Source organism: Tamandua tetradactyla, chromosome 2 (assembly GCF_023851605.1).
Source record: "Tamandua tetradactyla isolate mTamTet1 chromosome 2, mTamTet1.pri, whole genome shotgun sequence".
Classification (NCBI taxonomy): Eukaryota; Metazoa; Chordata; class Mammalia; order Pilosa; family Myrmecophagidae; genus Tamandua; species Tamandua tetradactyla.
The window spans coordinates 219511668-219532749 of record NC_135328.1 but is presented as its reverse complement, the minus strand read 5'-3'; the positions used below and the strand labels follow the sequence as shown (position 1 = coordinate 219532749).

Below are 21082 nucleotides of genomic sequence, written 5' to 3'. Positions count from 1 at the left end.
AAAGAAGGAAAAGACTGCTGAAGTTAAAGGTACTGCATCACTTTATGCTAGTGGGACCCGCAGACAGACAAGTGCCACATACTGGCAGGATAGGAAAAATGCAAAGTCCAAAGACTTCACAGAAAAGTCTTTCAACCTTCTCAGTCTCACCATCAGTGAAAACTGGCAGAGGTGACTCTTTCCTCCTGAGAGGAGGCTAGTTTGGTTTGGGAAAATCTGACTGGAGTCTATAATACCTAAGTAGATCCTCCTAAGTTTGAAGAGGGGAAAGGTACCATACAGGCAGGGCAAGAAACAAGAAAACAAGAACTGAAAAATTCTGATCTGTTAAACAAAACCTAAGCTACAGGACTAGAATAAGCTGAACTGCATGTCAAAAAAACAGATAAAGTCATCCAGCAAGAAAATCCTAGGTAAAAAAAAGTGATAATCTCCAGAATAAACTAATTAAGGTAATTAAAGGCCTAGATACCAGCAAAAAATAATGAATCATGCTAGGAAAATAGAAAATTGGCCAAGTTAAAGGAAGAAAGCAACAATTCAAATGAGATACAGGAGTTGAAACAATTAATTCAGAATGTACGAACAGACAAGGAAAACCTCATCAAAAATCAAATATATGAACTGAGGGCGGATATAAAGAAGGCAAGGAATGAATAAAAAGAAGAAATCGAAACTCTGAAAAAAAACAAATCACAGAACTTATGGGAATGAAAGGCAGAGTAGGAGAAATGAAAAAAACAATGGAAACCTACAATGTCAGATTTCAAGAGGTAGAAGATAGGATTAGTGAGCTGGAGGATGGGACATCTGAAATCTGACAAGCAAAAGTAAATAAAGGAAAAAGAATGGAAAAATATGAGCAGGGACTCAGGGAATTGAATGACAACATGAAGCGCACAAATATACATGTTGCGGGTGTCCCAAAAGGAGAAGAGAAGGGAAAAGGGGGAGAAAAACCAATGGAGGAAATTATCACTGAAAATTTCCCAACTCTTATGGAAGACTTATATTACAGATCCAAGAAGTACAGCACACTCCAAACACAACAGATCCAAACAGACATACTCCAAGACACTTACTAATCAGAATGTCAGAGGTCAAAGACAGAGAATCTTGAACGCAGCAAGAGAAAAGCAATCCATCACATACAAGGCAAGCCCAATAAGACTACGCATAGATTTCTCAGCAGAAACCATGGAGGCGAGAAGACAGTAGGATGATATATTTAAGTTACTAAAAGAGGAAAACTGCCCACCAAGAATTCCATATCCAGCAAAACTGTCCTTCAAAAATAAGGGAGAAATGAAAACATTTCAGACAAAAAAATCACTGAGAGAATTTGTGACCAAGAGACCGGCTCTGCAAGAAATACTAAAGGGAGCACTAGAGACAGATAGGAAAAGACAGGAGAGAGAGGTGTGGAGAAGAGTGTAGAAAGGAAGACTATGAGTAAAGGTAAAAAGAAGAAAAATTAGATATGACATACAAAATCCAGAAGGCAAAATGATAGAAGTACTGCCCATACAGTAATAACACTAAATATTAATGGATTAGACTCCCCAATCAAAAGACACAGACTGGCAGAATGGATTAAAAAACAGGACCCACAAGCCTATTTAAAATTAGGCCTAGGAGTCACCCCCAAGAGAACCTCTTTTGTTCCTCAGATGTGGCCTCTCTCTACAGCCAACACAGTAAGCAATCTCACTGCCCTACCCCTCTCTACGTGGGACATGACTCCCGAGGGTGTGGACCTTCCTGGCAATGTGGGACAGAAATTCTAGAATCAGCTGAGACTCTGCATCAAGGGATTGAGAAAACCTTCTTGACCAAAAGGAGGAAGAGTGAAATGAGACAAAATAAAGTGTCAATGGCTGAGATATTCCAAACAGAGTCGAGAGGGGATCCTGGAGGTTATTACACATTAAATAGATATCACCTTGTTAGTCAAGATGTAATGGAGAGGCTGGAGGGAACTGCCTGAAAATGTACAGCTGTGTTCCAGTAGCCATGTGTTTTGATGATTGTATAATGATATAGCTTTCACAATGTAACTTGTGATTGTGAAAACCTTGTGTCTGATGATCCTTTTATCTACCTTATCAACAGACAACTAAAACATACGGAATAAAAATAAATAAATATTAGGGGGAACAAATGTTAAAATAAATTTAGTAGATTGAAATGCTAGTGATCAATGAAAGGGAGGAGTAAGGGGTATGGTATGTATGAATTTTTTTCTGTTTTCTTATTCCTTTTTCTGAATTGATGCAGATGTTCTAAGAAATGATCATGATAATGAATATACAACTATGTGATGATATTGTGAGTTACTGATTAAACAAGAATGGAATGATCATATGGTACGAATGTTTGTTTGTATGCTGTTATATTAAATACAAAAAAAAATTTAAGAAAAAATGATTCACACCACTCCATTACAACTATGGACCTTATTTAGCTCCTGACTTGAATTATAAAAAAAAATTATGATATTAACTGGAGAAACTGTAACATAAGCTAGATATTTGATGATATTAAGGAATTGTTAATTTCTAGGTAAGATAATATTGAGTTCATTTTTGTTAAAAGGGACTGCTTTGTTTTTTAGATGTGCATAAATATTAATAGATGAAATGATATAATGTCTGGAGTTTGCTTCAAAATTCCAGTTTGGGGAGGGAACTGATTCAGGATATAGTTGAGCGCTGCTGGAGCTGAGTGGTTGAGGCACTGATTCATTACACTAGTCGCTCAATTTCAGTTTAAAATTACATACAGTAAATTAAGAAATAATAATAATAAACTCTGAAAACAAAGTTTCGTGCTGGACTGGATAGCTCAGGTGTGCCCGTGCACAGTCCTCACCAGCATCGCAGGAGCCGTCTTTCTCAATCGGAACAAGGATGTGGGACAAGGAGCCTGTGCTGGCCTTTCCCACCTGGTCCAGCTCCACCAGCTGCAGCCGGGGCGTCGTGGCTGGCGGGAAGCGGTAGAACTGGAAGGTGAAATACACAGTCTTTGGCCACGGCGTTCCCCTGTGGTCCTGGGAGACTCTGAATCCAACAACAGCTCTGAATTAATCAATGATCACTGCAGGGAACCTGTGGCTTTCGCCTCGCGCCCGCATGGTGAGATGGCCCCAGCCCACAGGCAGTGCTGGGCGATGCTGGGACACACCATGTCCACCCGCTCCAGGCCGAGTGACCCTGCAGGCGGGAGGACTGCTCCTAGAGCTACACTCACGCCTGAGAACTAGCCAACACACTGCCCACATTTAATTAAGGGCCCCAGAACAGCTGTGAGTGGGTCTCAGCTACACAGAACCAAGAAAGACAGCATTCTTCAACCTAACACACTCTAAACAGAGTTCTGCCACATCAGAACCACAGGAAAGTTTCTACTCAATACACAAGAAACTCAAAGCCAGAGTTAAAAACAAACAGAAGGAGCATTCCAGCATTTACCTGCTAAAGGCAAGAAACTGCAGCACTATCTCGTTGCCCTGCAGACAATCTGCCTCTTCTTTCTGCAGGTTCAGCGTCACAGGGCCTGTAGGATCCACAGCCTCAGCCGGCTGTGTGTTGGCATCCAGAATCTCAGGAAAGCCAGAGGACTGCAGCAGCACCAGCGCGGCCCGGGAGAGCTTGCTTCCAGAGCTGAAACAAAGCACACCCCTCAGCCTGCCCCCAAAGTTGGGGAGGATCCAGAATAAACCTCCTGGGAGAAAGCCGGTTGACCAGCGAACAAAACAACTTGACCAAGCGGGACTTGACTGGTCTGAAGCCCCCTGGGGCCCCGACCTCACCTCCTGATCTGGGCTCCCATGACAATCGGGGCGTGCAGAGGTGTGAAAGGCAGCTCCTGCAACTGTTCCGTGACAGATGTTTCCGGAACCGAGGCAGCCTGGCTCAGGTCAGCCTCCAGGTGAGAGATCCTGCCCTGGAGCGGGCACTCCTGCAGAATAAAAGGAGGACCCCGGGTGAGGCCAACAATGATCCCCACCTGTAACAGAACGCTCAGATTTCAGGGGATTTGTGGACAAATTGCTTATGGATGACTGCCAGGTTTAGCAAATAAAAATACAAGAGGCTCAGATAAATGTGAATTTTAGGCAAACAACAATAATTTTAGTATAACTATATGTGACATTCTAACACTTTTAAAATGTTATTTATATGAAATTCAAAATTAGCTAGTCATCTTATATTTTATCTGGCAACCCTCTATGTGAGTCTAAACCTAAGGAGAGGGGTCATCAATTTTATGGAGTTTCATGGGAAACACCCGATGCCCAGATGGTAAATAAGCATAAAAGTCAAGTGTGTGGAACAGAAGGATGACATTGCAGAGATGAGAACAGCCAAGAGGGACAGTGGTGCTGGCCCTGCCAGGTGAGTGCAGCTCTCTCTCTGGTCCCCCTACCATCAGAATATTCTAGGCATTCACTCCTCTTCTGCCTCCCGCCTCTCTCAGAGCAGATGTATGTGTAAGCGAAGAGCCTATTTGGAGCCACAGATCCAAACGCTTTCCTTCAAGTTCAATTCCCAAGCTCTCCAGTTCAAAAGGAACCCCCATAGTGAGAGGGAATCCTGACACCATGTCCCCGTGCCAATGGCAAGGAGACACACAAGCTCTTCATTAAGGCATAAGCCCAGCCACGTTTTAGAAGAAGGTATTTCACGAGGCTCGGGGTTTCACATGCGTAAATGGGGCTGGTCATCCTCAGCACACTTTCTCCCAGTGCAAGCCTGGAAACGCAGTGTGGGGGTTAACCCGCCAGCTGCTGGAACAAATCCTATGTGCACTCCCCAAGGCCCACAGACGCAGCCATTCCACAGGTGAGGACAGCATCCGGGGGGAGGGGGGCATCACAGTCCCAATGCATGCCCCCAGCAATGCCCTCCTTCTCCTTCCGCCCACAAAGGATCTCAGGGCAGCTTGACTTTGTCCAGTCAGGTAGAGCAGAAACCCCAACTGAGTACTGTGGCAGAGACACCTCAAAATCCAAGCCCTCTGCTGAACTGTCCTCAAAGGTCTGAAGTAGCGAAGTGAGCAATGCCTCCCGCCCAGCCCCAGGACAGGCACAGCCCATTGTGGGCAGGACTTGTGGGATACACTCACTGCCTGGGTCGGAGAGGACTGGGAGCCACCGGGCTGCAGCACAGAGGGTCCAGCTGATACGGGCCGAGCCCGAGTCGGTGGAGAAGTCGCCAACTGGGAAATGGACAACTGCAAGGGAACAGAGTGCAGGTAAAGGGACAGAACGCTGTCCAATCATTTCACCAGACCCCTCCCACATGGTGGCACGAAACCCATCAGAATGAGGGGAAATTCCAGATAGGGCCCAGGAAGTGGTGACTTCTGCCATCAGTGTCTGCTCAGGGCCTAAAACTGGTTTTAAATTCCTTTATTTTAGTTACAGGGAGATGTGATTCTGAAATCTTTCCCACATTGTAATATTTGAGAAAAATATTATAAACAAGGAAAAGCAAGTAAAAAAAGGGGAAAGACTCAGAAACCCAGGTTCTCTGCCCTTCACGGGCTATGGGGAGGTGATAGATCTTTGAGCTTCTCGGGCTTTGGCTTTCGTCCGTGGACTGGGACAGTTCTGAGACCCCTTCCCAGCCTCCAGCCTGTGTCCTGCGGAATGAGCCTCTATGCTAAGGAGACGACCACAGAAGAGCTGACACATGCTCTGGAAAGATCCCAAGAAAGAAGCACCTTCTGGCCACATGACCACAGGGTGACCCTGGGCAAACCACTGTTTCTGCCTCAATCTCACCTGAAAAATGAGGGTAATCAAAACACCTAAGTCTGGGGACAACTGTGTGACTTCTGAGGGTCGGTTGTACTGCATGGGGCAGGCCTTATATTAACTATTGTGAACACTAGAGAACGAGAGCTGCTCTCCAAAGGCTGCTGTGGGGGATGGAGGACCCGGCTTCTCCTGAACACCTGGGCCCCCAATCCTGGCCTCTATCCCCCATTTGCACAGCCACCTGGATGCTGGCTGTCCACAATGAGAGCAAGCCCAGAGAAGATGCTGAAGGAGCAGATGAGGACGTGTGAGCCACAGGATCCGAGGGATTCCCGCCTGCTCTCCAGGGGACGTGGGATCTGGGTGGGGAAGACCATCTCCAGGGTCTGTTTAGCCATCCTCAGACCCCACAAGGTGTCATGGGCCTGTCCTGCCATTGCAACCACTGCTCTAAGTTCCCTCAACACTCAAGAATGATAGGGAGACAGCAGCAGGGAAATGCCGGATTCGGCTGGCAGGGCAGCCTGGAGGCTGTACACAAATGCGTCTTAGGCAAATACAGTATTCATTTCTGATCCAGATTCCCAACTGCATGTTTCATATTAAAGCCACTTCCTGGGACAGCCTTTGATAGTGAATTACTCAACTTCTCTAGAAAGTCAATTGCCAGGGCGATGCTGGCAGACAAAGCCATTGAGAGAAACAGGCCAACTCTGACATCACTCAAAACCAGGCGGCTAAGCCTCAGCTCCACCGCAGCCGGCTCGGCGTTCCAGGGCTGGCCGAGCAGGGGGACATGGCAGCCCAGCTGGTAAGCCAGCAGCCAAGTAATGAAGAACCTACTTCCCACCCACAAGAGTCTAGCCCCACAGAGGCATTTGGGCTGGCATGCAGTCATTAGCATGCATGTGTGCTTTTTGGCCATGGCCCTGTCCCCAGCAGTATCAGCTGCCTGGCCTATGGGGCCCAACAGTACTCAGAGGACACTGGTGGCTTCTCAGTTGCACCGGCACCAGGATGGGCAGGCTCACTCTGCTGGCAGAGACCATCTAGGGACACAAAGGTGAAGACCACGCCCCAACGTCTCTTAAAAAAACTGAAAAGGCTGTTGAGCCCCAGAAGATTCTCAGCCAGTAGCCATAACTGCCGGGGAGAATATATCCTCTTCTAAAAGGTGAAACATGCTTTCGATTGCAAACTGGAGGATCATCAGCAATCGGCAGAAGGCCGTCATCCTGACAGTCTGCGCCAGGAATTAGCACAAGACCCAGCACAGCCCAAACCGGGGTGGGGAGGGCAGGGGAGAATTGGACACACCCACGAGATGGCCAGCGGCCCACCCCAACGTTCAGGAGGACCCCTCTCCAGTCCCAAAGAGCAGACAGGAGGTCATCAGTTTTCAGAAATACAGACCTTTCTGGCACTGGAACTTTTAAATAATTTGTTTGAATTCTAAAACAGACTTTTGTCTCCTGATGGCATGTCAAACACCCACCAGGGCTGGACTTACCCCTGGTCCCACAGGCGAGTCCTGGGTGGCAGCAAGCCTCAGGGGTGGTGGCGCGGATGGGCCTGGAGGAAGCACACAAGGTGGGGTAACCTTAGGCTCAGCAGGGTCCAGCCTCGAAAATCTCACCCCCTCGTCTGTAACTGGTACGCCAAGTGACTGCCACTCAGAGCTGAGCAGAAGCCACTGGGCAACCCAAAGTTTCGTAGCTTTTATCAGGCTTTTGGCTTTCACAGAATGCAGTTTCTCCCAAGCTGCTGCTTTTGGTGAACAGGACTAACTGCACAGTAGGGCCCAGCTGTCTTCTCACTCCACAGCACCCCACTTTTCGGGAGATCCTGTGGGTCATGAGTTGAGGAAGCTTCACAAGGTATGGAGCTTTACAGGCTCTCCTGGCTCTCTGACACGCTCACCCACTGCTTTTCAGTTTTCTCATCTCTTCACACATTCCTGCCCTCAAACAACCGAGGTCTGATTTCTGCATGGTCTGGCAGCTTACTCCTTCATTCAATGAGAAACTCTTCTGAACAGCCATGTGGCAGACGCTCCCAGTCCTCCAGCATGTTAAGTCTGCATGTTCTTAAGTCTTTTTGTTCTAGGTGCAGGCTCCCTAGACTTCAGGGAAGCCAAGCACAGAGGCCGGGCCCTGTATGGGATCACCCAGGAGCTGGCGCTGAGAGCAGCCTTTGACCTTGGCAACTCTGAGCTGCTTCCCACAGGTCCAAGGTGCCACCACCTGACCCTCTCCATCCCCTGCCATTAGAAGGTGTTGCAGTTTCCTAAATTGGTTCATGTGCTTTGTCAGGAGTAGGCAAACCACCCAGTGAGTCTTGCTTCTCTAGGGAGGATAGACTCAAAGTAGAAGCAAAATACAGACAGGAGACCTGCCGGGGTGTGACCAGCTCAAAGCTGCAGGACTCTCCCAGGTCCCTTGAGCTACATTTACAGACAATTTCAAGCTCAGTGTAACCACTCACTGCCTGCTCCCACCCAGACCCCTTTCTTCCTAAAACAGTCTAAAAGATGAAACCAAAACCAGCAAGGGGAATTCCACTTTGTTCTATCCTAAATGGAGACTCTGAAAACCCTACAGGCTAATTTTGGTAACAAGGAAAAAATTGCAGGAAATGGCTCCGTTATCTTTTGCTGAGTGAAACCTGGCACTTAGAAGCCAGACTCTGCGTGTTCTCTTGTTGGGCCAAGTCTGAACACTGCAGAGCCACTGAAGCACAGTACAATTTCAATTTCCCACATGAACTTTCACTGCCCCACAGTCTCAGATTTGGGTATTGTGTGGTATGTTTTTACATTTTAAAGTAATTCTTCAGTTGAGGACTTACTATGCAACCTCATCTTCCTGAGATTAGAATAGCAAAAAGTGGTTTTGGCAGCCATTAAAAAAGACACCTCCTGGTTGAGCCCAGGACAGAGGACAGAACCCATGTCTGCCGGGGAAGCACTTACTAACAGAGAAAATACACTGGACTGCAAAGTCACTTAGCTATGAACGTTTTGCTTTAATGCTCCATGTGGCAGCTGCTGGCTAAGTTATTCCCCCACAGAGCAGTCCTCCCAGGAACAGCACTCCCTCCTGAGAGCACCCACCGTCGTTCCTCCTAGAAGCTCCCAGAAGTCACGCGGGATATTTGCTGGGGAAGCCCCACTTCCACCACAGGGTAGGCTTGGCTCAGGTGGGAACTCGGGGGCCCAGTGCTCGGAAAAGGCTGCAAAACTTCACAAAGACCCAATGTGCTCCCGAAAATGGAGGAAGGCAGCTCGAGGCTGGCATGCCCACCGTGGGACAGGCAGGCAATGAAAGAAGAGGACAACAACCAGTGTGCCATGAGGCGGAAATATGGCGAGACAAGGAAAAAAAGGGAAATGCACATCACCAAGCCATCTGCACAGTATAATCCCACCCATGTTTGTTTGTTTTTTTAATGAAAACTACATGTGTATATCTACATACATCTGTAGGTAAATTCACCAAAATTTCAGGAACAACTGGAAAAGGGACTAGAACCTCCCCCCTTTAAGCACTTAGTATGTATTCCTATGTTACTTGTAGAACTAAAAAAATAACTTCTAATTTAATGGCTGTGATGAGGTTTGCCTTAAAGTCATAGTGGGAGCCTGGAAATGCTGTCGGCTGAGCTGACATCAGCCATCAGCACGCAGGAGGGAGGCTCTCCCCAGACGGCCCACCCCAGGCTCGCAGCCCATCCAGTGAAAGGGGCAAACAGAACCAGCGTCCGAGAGAAGAGCGACACATCTCTGGTTTTGAGTAAATAACCTGGACGTTGAAAAGAGAAACACAGAAGCTCAGAGACGGTCTTTGCCACAGTCTGACAAACCCTGTGGCCGACACAACCTCGAGTATGCAGAGCTATCCACAGAGAACGTGAGAAGGGCTAACTGGTGCCTTCCCACGACCCCAAAGCCAATTGCGCTCTCAAAAGGGGCTGCACTGATGGTCTGAAACAAAGAGAAAAACGAGATATCAGCTGCAGGAGGGTTCTCCCCCATCTCCAGATGAATTCTCCCTGATACTCCATCACTCCCCAGTCAGTCTCCAAGCACTGAAAACTGCTGCCAATAAAACCTCTCCTGCCCATTCCACCTTTCTGGAGCTGAGCTTCTAGAGGTCTGCGTACCTTCTGCCTCACTAGCACAGGGCCCTGCCACGCCCCAAGCCCAGCTCCGCCGGGGTCGCAAACCCCTGCGCCTGCACGGCCTCCTCCTCGGCCTGCACGGAGGGCCTGCGTGACTATGCAAACCTAAAGCACAGCCCGCGCTCTAGGCAAAGGCGGGAGACTTTTTGAGCCAGCGCGTTTCAGACAGCACTGGCAGTGAGTCAGATGGCAAAATCCACACCTTGGAGGGCACAACATCCAGACCTGGGCGGACTGGGCCCGCTGGGCCTGGTCACATGCCGACCCTCCACCCCCAGCCCCAGGGAGGACCAGGCAGCCTAGAGACAACTACATCGGGGAGAAAACCAAAAAGAAGGAAACTGTTCATCAGAAGGAAGATTAAAACCACGGCCACAATCCGGGAAAGCTGGTCTGTGATCAATCCAAGCCCCTTATACCCCATCAGTGGGGTTTCCCAAAGGGAAGGGGGTCCCAACTCCTCTCTTCAGCACAGTCAGCCCTGAGGGGACAAGAGCTTGCCAGAAGATGTCCCCCGCTGCAGCAACGTGATGAGGGACCTGGGCTGACACGGACTTGGGGGGCACCAAGCAGGCAAGGGGGGCCTGGGTGCAGGGTACCTCCTTCCAGGTCTGGGGTCTCCTTAGGCAGCCCCTCGTCACCTCAAGCACTGTATTTTCCTGTATGCACATTATACTTCCAGTTAAAAAGTAAATAAATTTTAAAAACAAGAAGAAAAGGATGGTACTTTTTACTACCTTTGCTTCCCTGTATTCGCTGATATCTGACAAATATCTTACCATACGGCTGTGCTGTGCCTGGGCCAGAGAAAGACAAAAGGGTAGCCGAGAGAGAGGGAGGGAGGGGATGGGACAGTGGTCCTCACCAACACGTTCTCCCAGCTGGAGAGACCAGGGGCCTCTTGATGTATCAGGAAAAGTGCAAGGGGCTGACAGAGACCTTTCTAGAAAGGCCGACGGGGTCCCCACAGCACGGCCACCTGCCTACCAAATGCCCAGGGGGTGGGCCCTGAAAGGAGGCACTGCCAAAGGCCCTGATCACCACATGCATGCCATTTCTAGAGGATGCTTCTGCTTAAAGCCCGTGGCTGAGCGTGCGTGTGCCTTCGGGGGTGGGGGAAGCGGTGCTGAGGGAAGGACCGGCCTTCCAGTGGGAGCCTGATAAGGGCTATTGATAGAGGGAAAGGCCCAGGTTGCTGAGCTGAACACCCAGAGGCAAAGACCGGCCCGTGTGTCAGTAAAGGGTCAGTTACTCCACAGGAGGGAAAGGTCCTGAAGATGAGGTGAGAAGGGGCTGCCCAAGGAGGTGTTGCCTAGCAACGTGCAGTGCTGGAGTGAGGGAGAGGAAGGATCAGACTTTGCTTGTGGAAGGGAGCTGATCTTGCAACATCACAAAGAGGGCCCAGCAGCTGGCCCCAGAATTAAGCGGAAAAGACGGTCACTGTCACTAAAGGCACAGGCCCTGCATTTTAAAGGAAGATTGTAAAGAACAGCATCCCATCATCAGACCACAAATATAAAGGACTGATCAGTATTTAAAGATACTCAAGACATTAGGAGTCCACAAGGCAAACCTGACTGAAAAGCCTTGATGCCTAATTATTTCAGGATAAAAGGCATTCTCCCCAAGACTCTGGTCACAGGAATGGGGAAAATGAGCAACAGGAGATCAGAGGAGAACACGATGGCTGAGCAGGACTTGGTCCCCATGCTGAACGGACTCCGACCACAGGAAGCTCACAGCCAACGGGCCTGCCTGGGGTGACTGGGGCCAGAGAGGGCAGGGACGCGGCCGGAGTCCCCGGCTGAGGCCTCCTTCAAAGTCAGCGTCGGAAGTGTGGCCTCCTGCACGAGGGCCTCTGCCCCAAACTGCCTCCTCTAACATTCTCCAGCACGATGCACCACAAATCACCTCGCAGTCTACACTCTACTCTCCACTCCTAGTGTAAAAAGGTAACCGGGCACCACTCAGGAGCTTTCAACTCTCCCCAGCTGCTGCATAACTCACTGGTCACACTGATGGGTGGCCCAGGAGTGGCCTGCCTAAAAGGATGTGATGGACACTGTTAAGAGTCTAACTTGAGATGTTCTGGGAAACACCTCCATGACATATTTGCAATGACCCCTGCTACATGGCTGTTTTAAGTCTATTAAGCAAACAAACCAAAACTCTGACAACAGTAGAGCATTCCAAAGCAAAATATGGGTCAGGGAAACTCTAAGCTACAGAAAATGAGATTTGAGTGCCCTCCAGTGGCTCAACGCACACTCTCAGGATGGGTGATAAATGGACCTCTAGTCCCTGTAACTTTATAGAAGGAAATAAAACGGATTATTCATTAACGGAGAGCCAAAGGAGCTCACCTAAAGTGACAGCCACATATCATTAAGATTTCCAAAGAAGCCATATAAGTTGGTAAAATATTGCAGCACGAAAAGTTTCCATCATAAGTTAAACTCCAGTGGATATTTAAGAGTCTCTTCTATTGGGTCTTGGGAGACAATGTCTTCAAATGCTTGGAACCTGGGCTGAAGGCAATCATATTAACATGACATAAATGGAGCAATAAATCCAAGTTAAATAAACCAAAGGAAGTCAAGTTCTATCCACACAGAGCTGCTGGTCCCCAAATGGGAAGTGAAACTCAGACTATGCTGCTACAGCACATTCGCCCAAAGCTCAATTCCTGCGCCCTCCACCAGTCCACACACAGACACCTCTCCGGCAAGGCCAAAACAATTCACCTTTTGATGAAGAACTGAAAGTGTGTATGCACTGCAGCTCAGCATCATACGATGTCACGGCTGCTGCTCGGTGTGCCCTCTGCATGGGAAGTAGTGCCCTGGCCCAGTCATCCAGAAGGATGCTTCTCTCGGTGGGGGCCGGATACAGCCTACAGCCCAGGAGCAAGGCTCCTCTCCCTGAACCTAGCTGCACTCACTGCCCACGGGGCTCCTGGGACCCCACACTTGCCTGGCCTCCCACTGTCACCTCCTCTGTGCCTGGCCCCCGCTGATGTTGATGGTCGGCTACTTGGGGACAGGCCATCCCTTACCTGTTCTTGTGTCCCCCACGAGGGCTACCGTGTGGCAGGGACTTCTCATTTGTTCACTCACTGGTCATGATAAGCAGGAAAACCAGTCACACCTAGAATGCATCCAGGCAGTTGAAAGAGCCGGACTCCAATCAGGAGACAAGGCCCCTCGATCCACAGTGGGGCGGGGGCCGACATCGGCCACCGCAAAGGAGACCACGGGGCCCACACACCCCACGAAGCCTACTATCCATCCCAGCCCCTGCCAAAGACGAAGCTTAGTTATGGACGCAGAAACCGAAATCCTGAATACAAGCCAATCAAGACGATCACCCCTATCCTCTGCCTTGGTTCATTCCTTTTGCTACCTAACACCCTTGGGAGTTTGCCTTTTATCTCTCTTTAAAATGTTAAGCTCCATGAGCACAGGAGCCTTGAAAAACACCTGGTGTATCACAGACCTTCACGAAATGTCCACTGAGTGGATGAAGTAGGAGTGGGGATGGGGGAGAAGGGACCCCTGAACCAATGCCACCTGGCGAGCACTCCCTGCAGTGCTTCCGGAGTGGCCGACAGGAGATGGTAGACGCGTGTCCAGCAGGGAGTACTCTGGGCCCAGACGGGGTCCCGGGCAGCTGTTTGCACCCACCAGGCCTCTGGGACCAAAAGACACGCCACTGAAACGTGTGGCCTGTTTCTGCTTGGCAGCAGCCTCAATCCCAGCGAGACTTGGTGTCTGTGTTCAACTGAATCTGCTTTAGAGGCGCCTGTGCCCGTGCTCGCTTCCCACGGAGGCTGCCCACCCCATGCCCGCCGCTGTGGGACCGAACGGCGGCAACAGCAGCCAACAGCGCAGCCGTCGAGGCAGCAGTCGGTCGAGGCAGCCGGCTGCGGCCCCGGCGCCACCACACCCCCGCAGTCCTGCTCTTTATGTATTTCTCACTGATCTGGGGGGGCACTTTCTACACTCTTTCTCATTTCTAGCTTTTAATTCCAATTCTTCGCACTAATTTGTAAGGATCCTATGTATTGCAAATACCTCTCAGGCTGAAGTGTGTCTTTTAACTTTGTTTATAGAGTCCTTTCTCACATATAATATAAAAGTTTTATATTTTGACATAATCACATTTCTTAGCCTTCTCCTGCTGGTTTATACTTTGGATTTCTCACATAAGAAGTCCTATGCTATCCCAAGGTCATAAAGAGATTCTCCCTTGCATTTTCTAACATATCTAGATCTTTAATGCATCCTATCTTACAGATAAGGAAACTGAGAGATGGAGATATTTGGTAACTTACCTAAAGTCATTTAGTGAGTTCACATTCTTAATCAATATGTGCAACTGCTTTAAAAGCTACTTAATGCTATTATCACATAGTACATTTTCTTATAGAACTTGCTATTTTCAGTGAATATCATAAAGTCGTGAAGACTCATCCATAAATGATGTGCATACATCTATACCATCCATTTTAACTGCTCTGCTGAGTTCCACGGGCCAAATAAATCAGTTTATTTATCCATTCCCCAACTGAGGAACAAGAAAATTGTCTCCAGCTTTTAACCAATAAAAACAGCACCGTAATGAGTGTCCTGGTCCATGGCTCTTTCTACATATCAGCTAGTTTGTTTCAGCAATAGGCAGCTGGAAATAGAATGTCTGGATTATAGGTCATTAAATAAATTGCTCTTCAAAGCAGCTACACACACACACACACACACACACACACACACACACTCCCCAGCGGCAGTGAGAGCTCCTGTTTCCCTACATGCTCACTAACCTGGATACTCCTAGATCTATTTTCCCAATGTGATTGGGATGAAATGATTTTTTTATTTTATTTGCATTTCTCCGAGTCTTGGTGAAACTCGGCATTCTTTCATGTATATTAATTACTCCGGTTTCCTTGTGAATTCCCTCTTTGTATCCTTTGCCCATTTTTCCTTTCTGATGTTTATCTACTTCATACTGATTCAGAGGAGCTCTTTCTATCACTTTTCTTACAAAAATTTCTAAATTTTGTTTTTCATATTCATGCACTCAGTCCATCTGGAATTTGTGTTTGCACTTGGTGTGAAGCAGAAGCTAATTTATGGAGTTCCATGTGGACAGCCACTCGCTCCAGCACCACTTACGGTGGATCCGTCCTTAGGCCTTGTGGTAGGCAGCACAAGAACCCCAAAGACAACCACACCCTAACCCCACACTGTGAATATGTCATGTCACATGGTGCACGGAAGTAAGGGGCTAATCAGCTGACCCAGATGGAGAGATTACCCTGGATTATCTGGGTCCTTTTAATTACAAAGGTCCTTACAAGTGAAGGGGAAGAGCCCCCAGAGGAGGGCAAAATCAGAGGGGGGTGGTGGGTACAAGGGTAGCTCAGTGGTAGAAATCTCACTTACCATGCAGGAGACTCGGGTTCGATTCCCGGCCCGTGCAGCTCCCTACCCCACCTCCCAACAAGATGCCGCACTGCTGGCTGTGCAGATGGGAAAGGGGCCATGGAGTGCAGGCAGCCTCCAAAAGCTGGAAAAGGACAGGAATAAGACTCTCCCCCAGAGCCTCCAGAGGGAGCACAGCCATGCTCACACCATGATTTAAGCTTAAGGAAGCCTATTTAGGACTTTTGATCCCAGAACTGGAAGAGGATAAATTTGAACTGCTTTCAGCTGCCAGGCTGTGGTATTTTGTTACAGCAGCAAAAGTAAATGCATATACTCCTGATCTGAAGTTGTCAAACAACCCACTTTTTCTTCTGACTCGTCATCTCTTTATCTATCCACACCAAGGCCAGACCATCCCAGTCACTCTAACTCTATGGGAAGTTTGCAAAACAAGAAATGTGAATCCTTCCTTCTTCAAAATGGCCTTGACTATTCTTGACAATGCAATTTTTTAATTAAAATAAAGAATATCTCTTAAAAGAAAATAAACATAGTGCATGGAGGAAAATATTCCAGGTTGGGAGGAGAACATGAGCCAAGACTCAAAGTTGTGAAAATACTTGGCATGGTTAGTGATTCCAAAGCAACACAAAGCAGCTAGGAAAGGTTTCAAAACCACTGGACTATCAGCCCCAGCAACAGAGGGCTCAATAGCCCAAAAGCAATTCAAAGCAGTCAAAGACTTCTACTTCTGCCCAAGATGGGGTAGTAGTGACTGGATTTTGCCCTCTTATCTGAAACAAATATATATCAGCAGTTTTCAAGATACTAGACTTCAGGCAACAAAAGACAGTGATCCTGACAGATAGAAAACAAAAGAGATGAGTCATACCATCGTCCCAGTTTCCTGGGCTTAGAGACTGCAGGTCACAGCCCAGCCGGGACAGGAACTCCCTGATTTATGACAGCAGAGCCTAGAGTCGAGGGAGACCAAGGAAGCGACCATTCACGGGACAGACTCTGACATTTGCAGAGGGACCCCTCTAGTAGTCAACGATCAGGAACCTAGGAGAGGCTTGGGGAACAACTACCTGAAAGGACAGAGGGGGTAGCAGCTGTGCTCACCCAGGCCATGAAACAGTGCCCGTTCCCATCAACCAGGTGGGTGGACGTCGTGATTCACAGGGCGGTAGGCAGAGGACTCTGAGGGGCCTCGCCATCTGAACGGGGAACAATCTGCCCAAGACTAAATGCTGACCTGGTCCCGCCTAATAAATCTTAACAGCAAGAACTTAAAGGATCACATTGTTTCCAAAGTTCAAGAACAGTTATTAAATATAAAAATATCTAGCACCCAATAAGATAAAATTCACAAGGTCTGGAATCCAATTAAAAAAAAATGGTCAGGCATGCAAAGAAGCAGGAAAATACAATCCAAACGAAGAGAAAAGTCAGCCAACTGAAACTGATCTAGAACTGACATACAAGTTAGAACAAGCAGACAAGGATATTAAAATCGTTAGGACTGTATTTCATTTGTTCAGAATACTAGAGGACAGATAGAACATGCTAAGCAGAGATAGAAAATATTTTTAAAAAACAAATATAATGGGTGGGCTGTGGTGGCTCAGCAGGCAGAGTTCTCACGTGCCATGCCAGAGACCAAGATTTGATTCCTGGTGCCTGCCAGGGCAAATAAATAAATATATAAATAAATAATAAAGGAGAAAACAAATATAACTTCAAGAGACAAAAACTACAATAGCTAGGATGAAAAATATACTGGATGGGATTAATGGCAGATTAGATATTGCAGGAGAAAAATTAGTGAACTTGAAGACATAGCAATAGAAACTATCTAAAATGAAATGCAGAGAAAGGACTGTTAAAAAAGTGAACAGAGTATTAGTGAGCTGAAGAACAATTTCAAGCAGCCTAATATATTTGGGTCCCCAAAGGAGAGGGGAGCGAGGAAGACAGAAAAAAAATAATGGCCGAAAAAGTTCCAAATGTGTTGAAAACTATAAATCCAGAGATCTAAGAAGCTAAACAAACCACAAACAAATCAGTTAAAGCATGATTCTGGGAAAAGGGTGACAGCAGCAGATTAGTTTTTAAATCTCCTCAAATCCTGTCATGAAAACATAGAGAGCAACTACAAAAGAAAACCAAAAGCCCACAGACAATATGTACAAATGATGCAGGCCCAAAAAAAAACAAATATTAGGGATTTGATTAGATTTTCAAACGTAAGTAACTGTTTTTCAGTGCCTTAACTAGCTCATAGTTTAAATTCTTGGCAATACTCATCCTAACATTTCTGTGTAGGTAAAAAGAATGCCTTGAAAATTCCTTTTCAGAAAAGGAAATTATATTTTTCTCTTAAAGCGGGTAGCACAAGTTCATTCTCTAAGGAAATTATCTAAAAAGGCATTTCTACAATCACAGGCAAGCTATATTTATTACATTTCATTATTGTCCTTTTAAACAACTTTAAAAATCAGAGTGACCATGTTTATATTTAATCACAAAATATGCCAATTTTATAACCCAGAATCACTAGGTCTTTATCTTATCTTTCAGTCATATATATTTCTTAAAGGTTAGTATGTCTTATTTTTAAACTATAACTGAAAACCAGTGTCAAAGAAGGAAAGGTACAAGATTTAATGCACAGAATGGATTAGAAATGAATTCAACCCTTTGTTTAGTATATTTAAACTTTGTCCTATGCCTCCAAAGCATTCAACGTCATAAAACTGGGGATGTATTCTACACCAACCCTGACAGAACATACAAGCCCACCACCACGTGGGGCTCCGGCAGATATCCTGGTGATATCTCACGTCAAGTCGTGTTGCACATTCCACACCACTCACACGAGACATGATTATTAATGTGTGCACTGTTGCTACGCAGCAATCCTGACAACAATCTGGTACGCACAGTATTCAGAAACAGAAATAAAACAACGAAAATCATCAAATGGACTGTCTTTTTGAATAGAAGGAAATACTGAATGATGTGGTTTGTTGCACATAAACTGACTGTTAAGTTCTGCTGCCCACACAGTTTTAGAGGTCTTCAAAAATCCAGGAAGACAATGAAGATGGAAGTCAGCACATCAAGTTCCAGGGAAAGCATCAGTGCGCAGCTTCCACCAACCATAAAGTTAAGTTCAACAAGACTAGTTTCCATAAACTAGGATCTCAGAGCAGGAAGACTACCGCCCCCACCACCATCCCAAGTCCCGAATCACCACTGCCTTTCCACAAGCACTCAGGACCTGCAGCCAGGAAAAGTTCTCTCTGGGGACATGTGTATCATCTGTTGGAGAAAAGCCACGGGGAGGATGGGTGAATGCTCAAGTTCCTGCTAAGGGCTTACTGGTTTGTTCATTCTCTTTCTTTCTGGAACTGGGAGAAAGAAGACATTAGTTGTCTATAATCTAGAGACCCTGGAACATTTTTTCAGCTGGCTAGATATCCAGAAGCATAAAGCTAAGTGTCCACTACTCAATCAGGGTGAACTTCTCAAACATTCCCTTTTAACTTTCATGCTTCCTTTTGCTAAAGATGGAATTCTCAGCCAGGATGGGTTTTGGCGGTCTAAACCAAGAGGCACTGAACAAAAGGTACTGACCGCTACAGAAGTAGCCAAGTTAACCAAATACTGAACCAACAGCCCACAGTAGCTCTTCACCTACGTCTCTGCATGTGGAACGCGCGACACCCAGGGCAGCAGGCTGCCACTCAGCTGTAGACCCTGTGCTTATCGCCCACACTTACTCCCCTTCTAAAAGCCACTTCCTAAGGCGTAGATGCCTGGCACTCATAAAGGGCTTCCAGGTTTTAAAAGGAACAAACGGAAGGCTTACATTCCCTATGTAAAATGTTGCCGGCATGTCGTGGCTTTTGGCTTACCTCCACTCCCGAAGGCCTGTGTTTATGGGGTGCCCTTTGGGGTGTCACTGGTAGAACCCTGCACAAAGCACTTGGTCAGGGTGTCATCAAGTTTCTGAGCCGTCCTGTGGCAGATGCACAGGTGGGAAACTGTTCAACCCTACCTCTCAATATTAAGCAAAAGCCCAACTAAGGGATTCAAGCGAAAGCAATCTGTGGTGATTATGCACTTGATGGCTGCTGTACTGGACTCAGGAGTTTCCTCCGGAACAGATGGGGCCATGCCGTGTGCCTGAGACACCAGCTCTGTAGAGACTCGTACTTGTAGGGGACGTGGGTGCTTTCCTGGAGGGCTGCCACATGGCCTGGGGGGCGCTGCCTGACTCGGTGGATGTGCCCAAGTGCTCCTCTGTGCCGAGCGAGTACTGGAAATGGACTGCTCCCGACTCCACCTGCTTCACCTGCAATAAACACAGTGAGAATGGTGAAGTCCAGCAGAGGGGAACACAAATCTGCTGCTTCTGACAGGGCAACCCAACCAGGAACAAGTCCCCAGACCAAAATTAATCTCTGTAAAATCAAGGAATTCTCAAGCCACATATTTCTAGATTATAATCAACTAAAACAATCTACTGTGGCATTAAAATCCCAGAAAACCAAATCATCATAGAAGACCCTTACACAGGAAGAAATTCTGATATTTCTCCAGTTTTGAAGGTTTTTTTTATTAACCTGGATAAAACTGACTTTTAATTTTGGTGTACAGTTTTATTAGCTTTAATGCATGCATCAGTGCACGGACCCACCAGCACAATCATGATAGGGAACAGCTCAATCACCCAGAAAATGCCTTGGTGCAGCCCCTTTGTGGTCACACCCTTCCCCCACCAGAATCCCTGGAAATCACCGATATGTTCTCCATCTCTTTTCAAAAATGTCATATAAATGGAATCTTAACATTCTTGCTTTGGAGGCTTTCATTCTCTCAACATAATGCTGATGAGATTCTCACAAGTTGTGTATATATCATTACTTCGTCCCTTTTTATTGCTGAGTAGTACCCCATTGCATGGATGTGCTACAATTAGTTATCCAATGCCCATTTCTGAACAACTCAGTAGTTTCCAGTTTGGATGGTTATAAATAGAGCTGCCACCACCATTGATATAATTGTTTTCCACATTTTTTCACTCCTATCAGCAACACATACGAGTTCCAGTTTCTCCGCATCCTCACCAGCACTTCGTTGTTGTCCCTATTTTTTATTTTAGCCATTTCAATAGGTGTGTAACAGTATCTCATGGCTTTATTTTGCATTTCCCTAATGGCCAATGATGTTGAATATCTTATCACGTGCTTATTTGTGACCCATATATAACCTCTGATGAGGTGTCTCTTCAAGACTTTTGTCCATTATTTAATTAGGTTTTTTTTTGTCACAGTTAAGTTCCAAGAATTCTTTATGTATTCTACACGCAAGTCCTTCATCAGATATGTGATTTGAAAAAAATTTCTTTCATTCCATACCTTGTATTTTCATTGTCTTTATAGTATCTTTCTTGGAAAAATATGTTTAATTTTGATGAAGTCCAATTTATCAATATATTTTCTTTTATGCATTGTGCTTTTGGTGTCATGTCTAGGAACTCTGCTTAATCCCAGGTCAAGAAAATTTTCTCTTATGTTTCCTTCTAATAGTTTTATAGCTTTACATTTTGCATTTAGATCTATGATTCATATGGTGCTAACTTTTGTGTGTGGTGTAAAATTTAGGTCAAGGTTCATTTTTTTAACATATAGATGCCGATTAT

General features: G+C 46.6%; 1 protein-coding gene across 9 annotated transcripts in view; it reads right to left on the bottom strand.

Moving 5' to 3' along the window:
• The window catches only part of NPHP4 (nephrocystin 4), a 184115-nt gene that overhangs the window by 61593 nt on the left and 101440 nt on the right, over window positions 1-21082 (bottom strand). For 8 of the 9 annotated variants that reach the window (XM_077151501.1, XM_077151504.1, XM_077151499.1 and 5 more), the window contains 6 exons: window positions 19594-19732; window positions 7275-7336; window positions 5128-5235; window positions 3812-3960; window positions 3471-3662; window positions 2872-3059 (listed from right to left, as the gene is read on the bottom strand). In XM_077151501.1, the coding sequence (XP_077007616.1) occupies window positions 2872-3059; window positions 3471-3662; window positions 3812-3960; window positions 5128-5235; window positions 7275-7336; window positions 19594-19732 (838 nt within the window). The remainder of the gene's footprint in view (window positions 1-2871; window positions 3060-3470; window positions 3663-3811; window positions 3961-5127; window positions 5236-7274; window positions 7337-19593; window positions 19733-21082) is intronic. The other variant, XM_077151505.1, reaches the window with a different exon arrangement.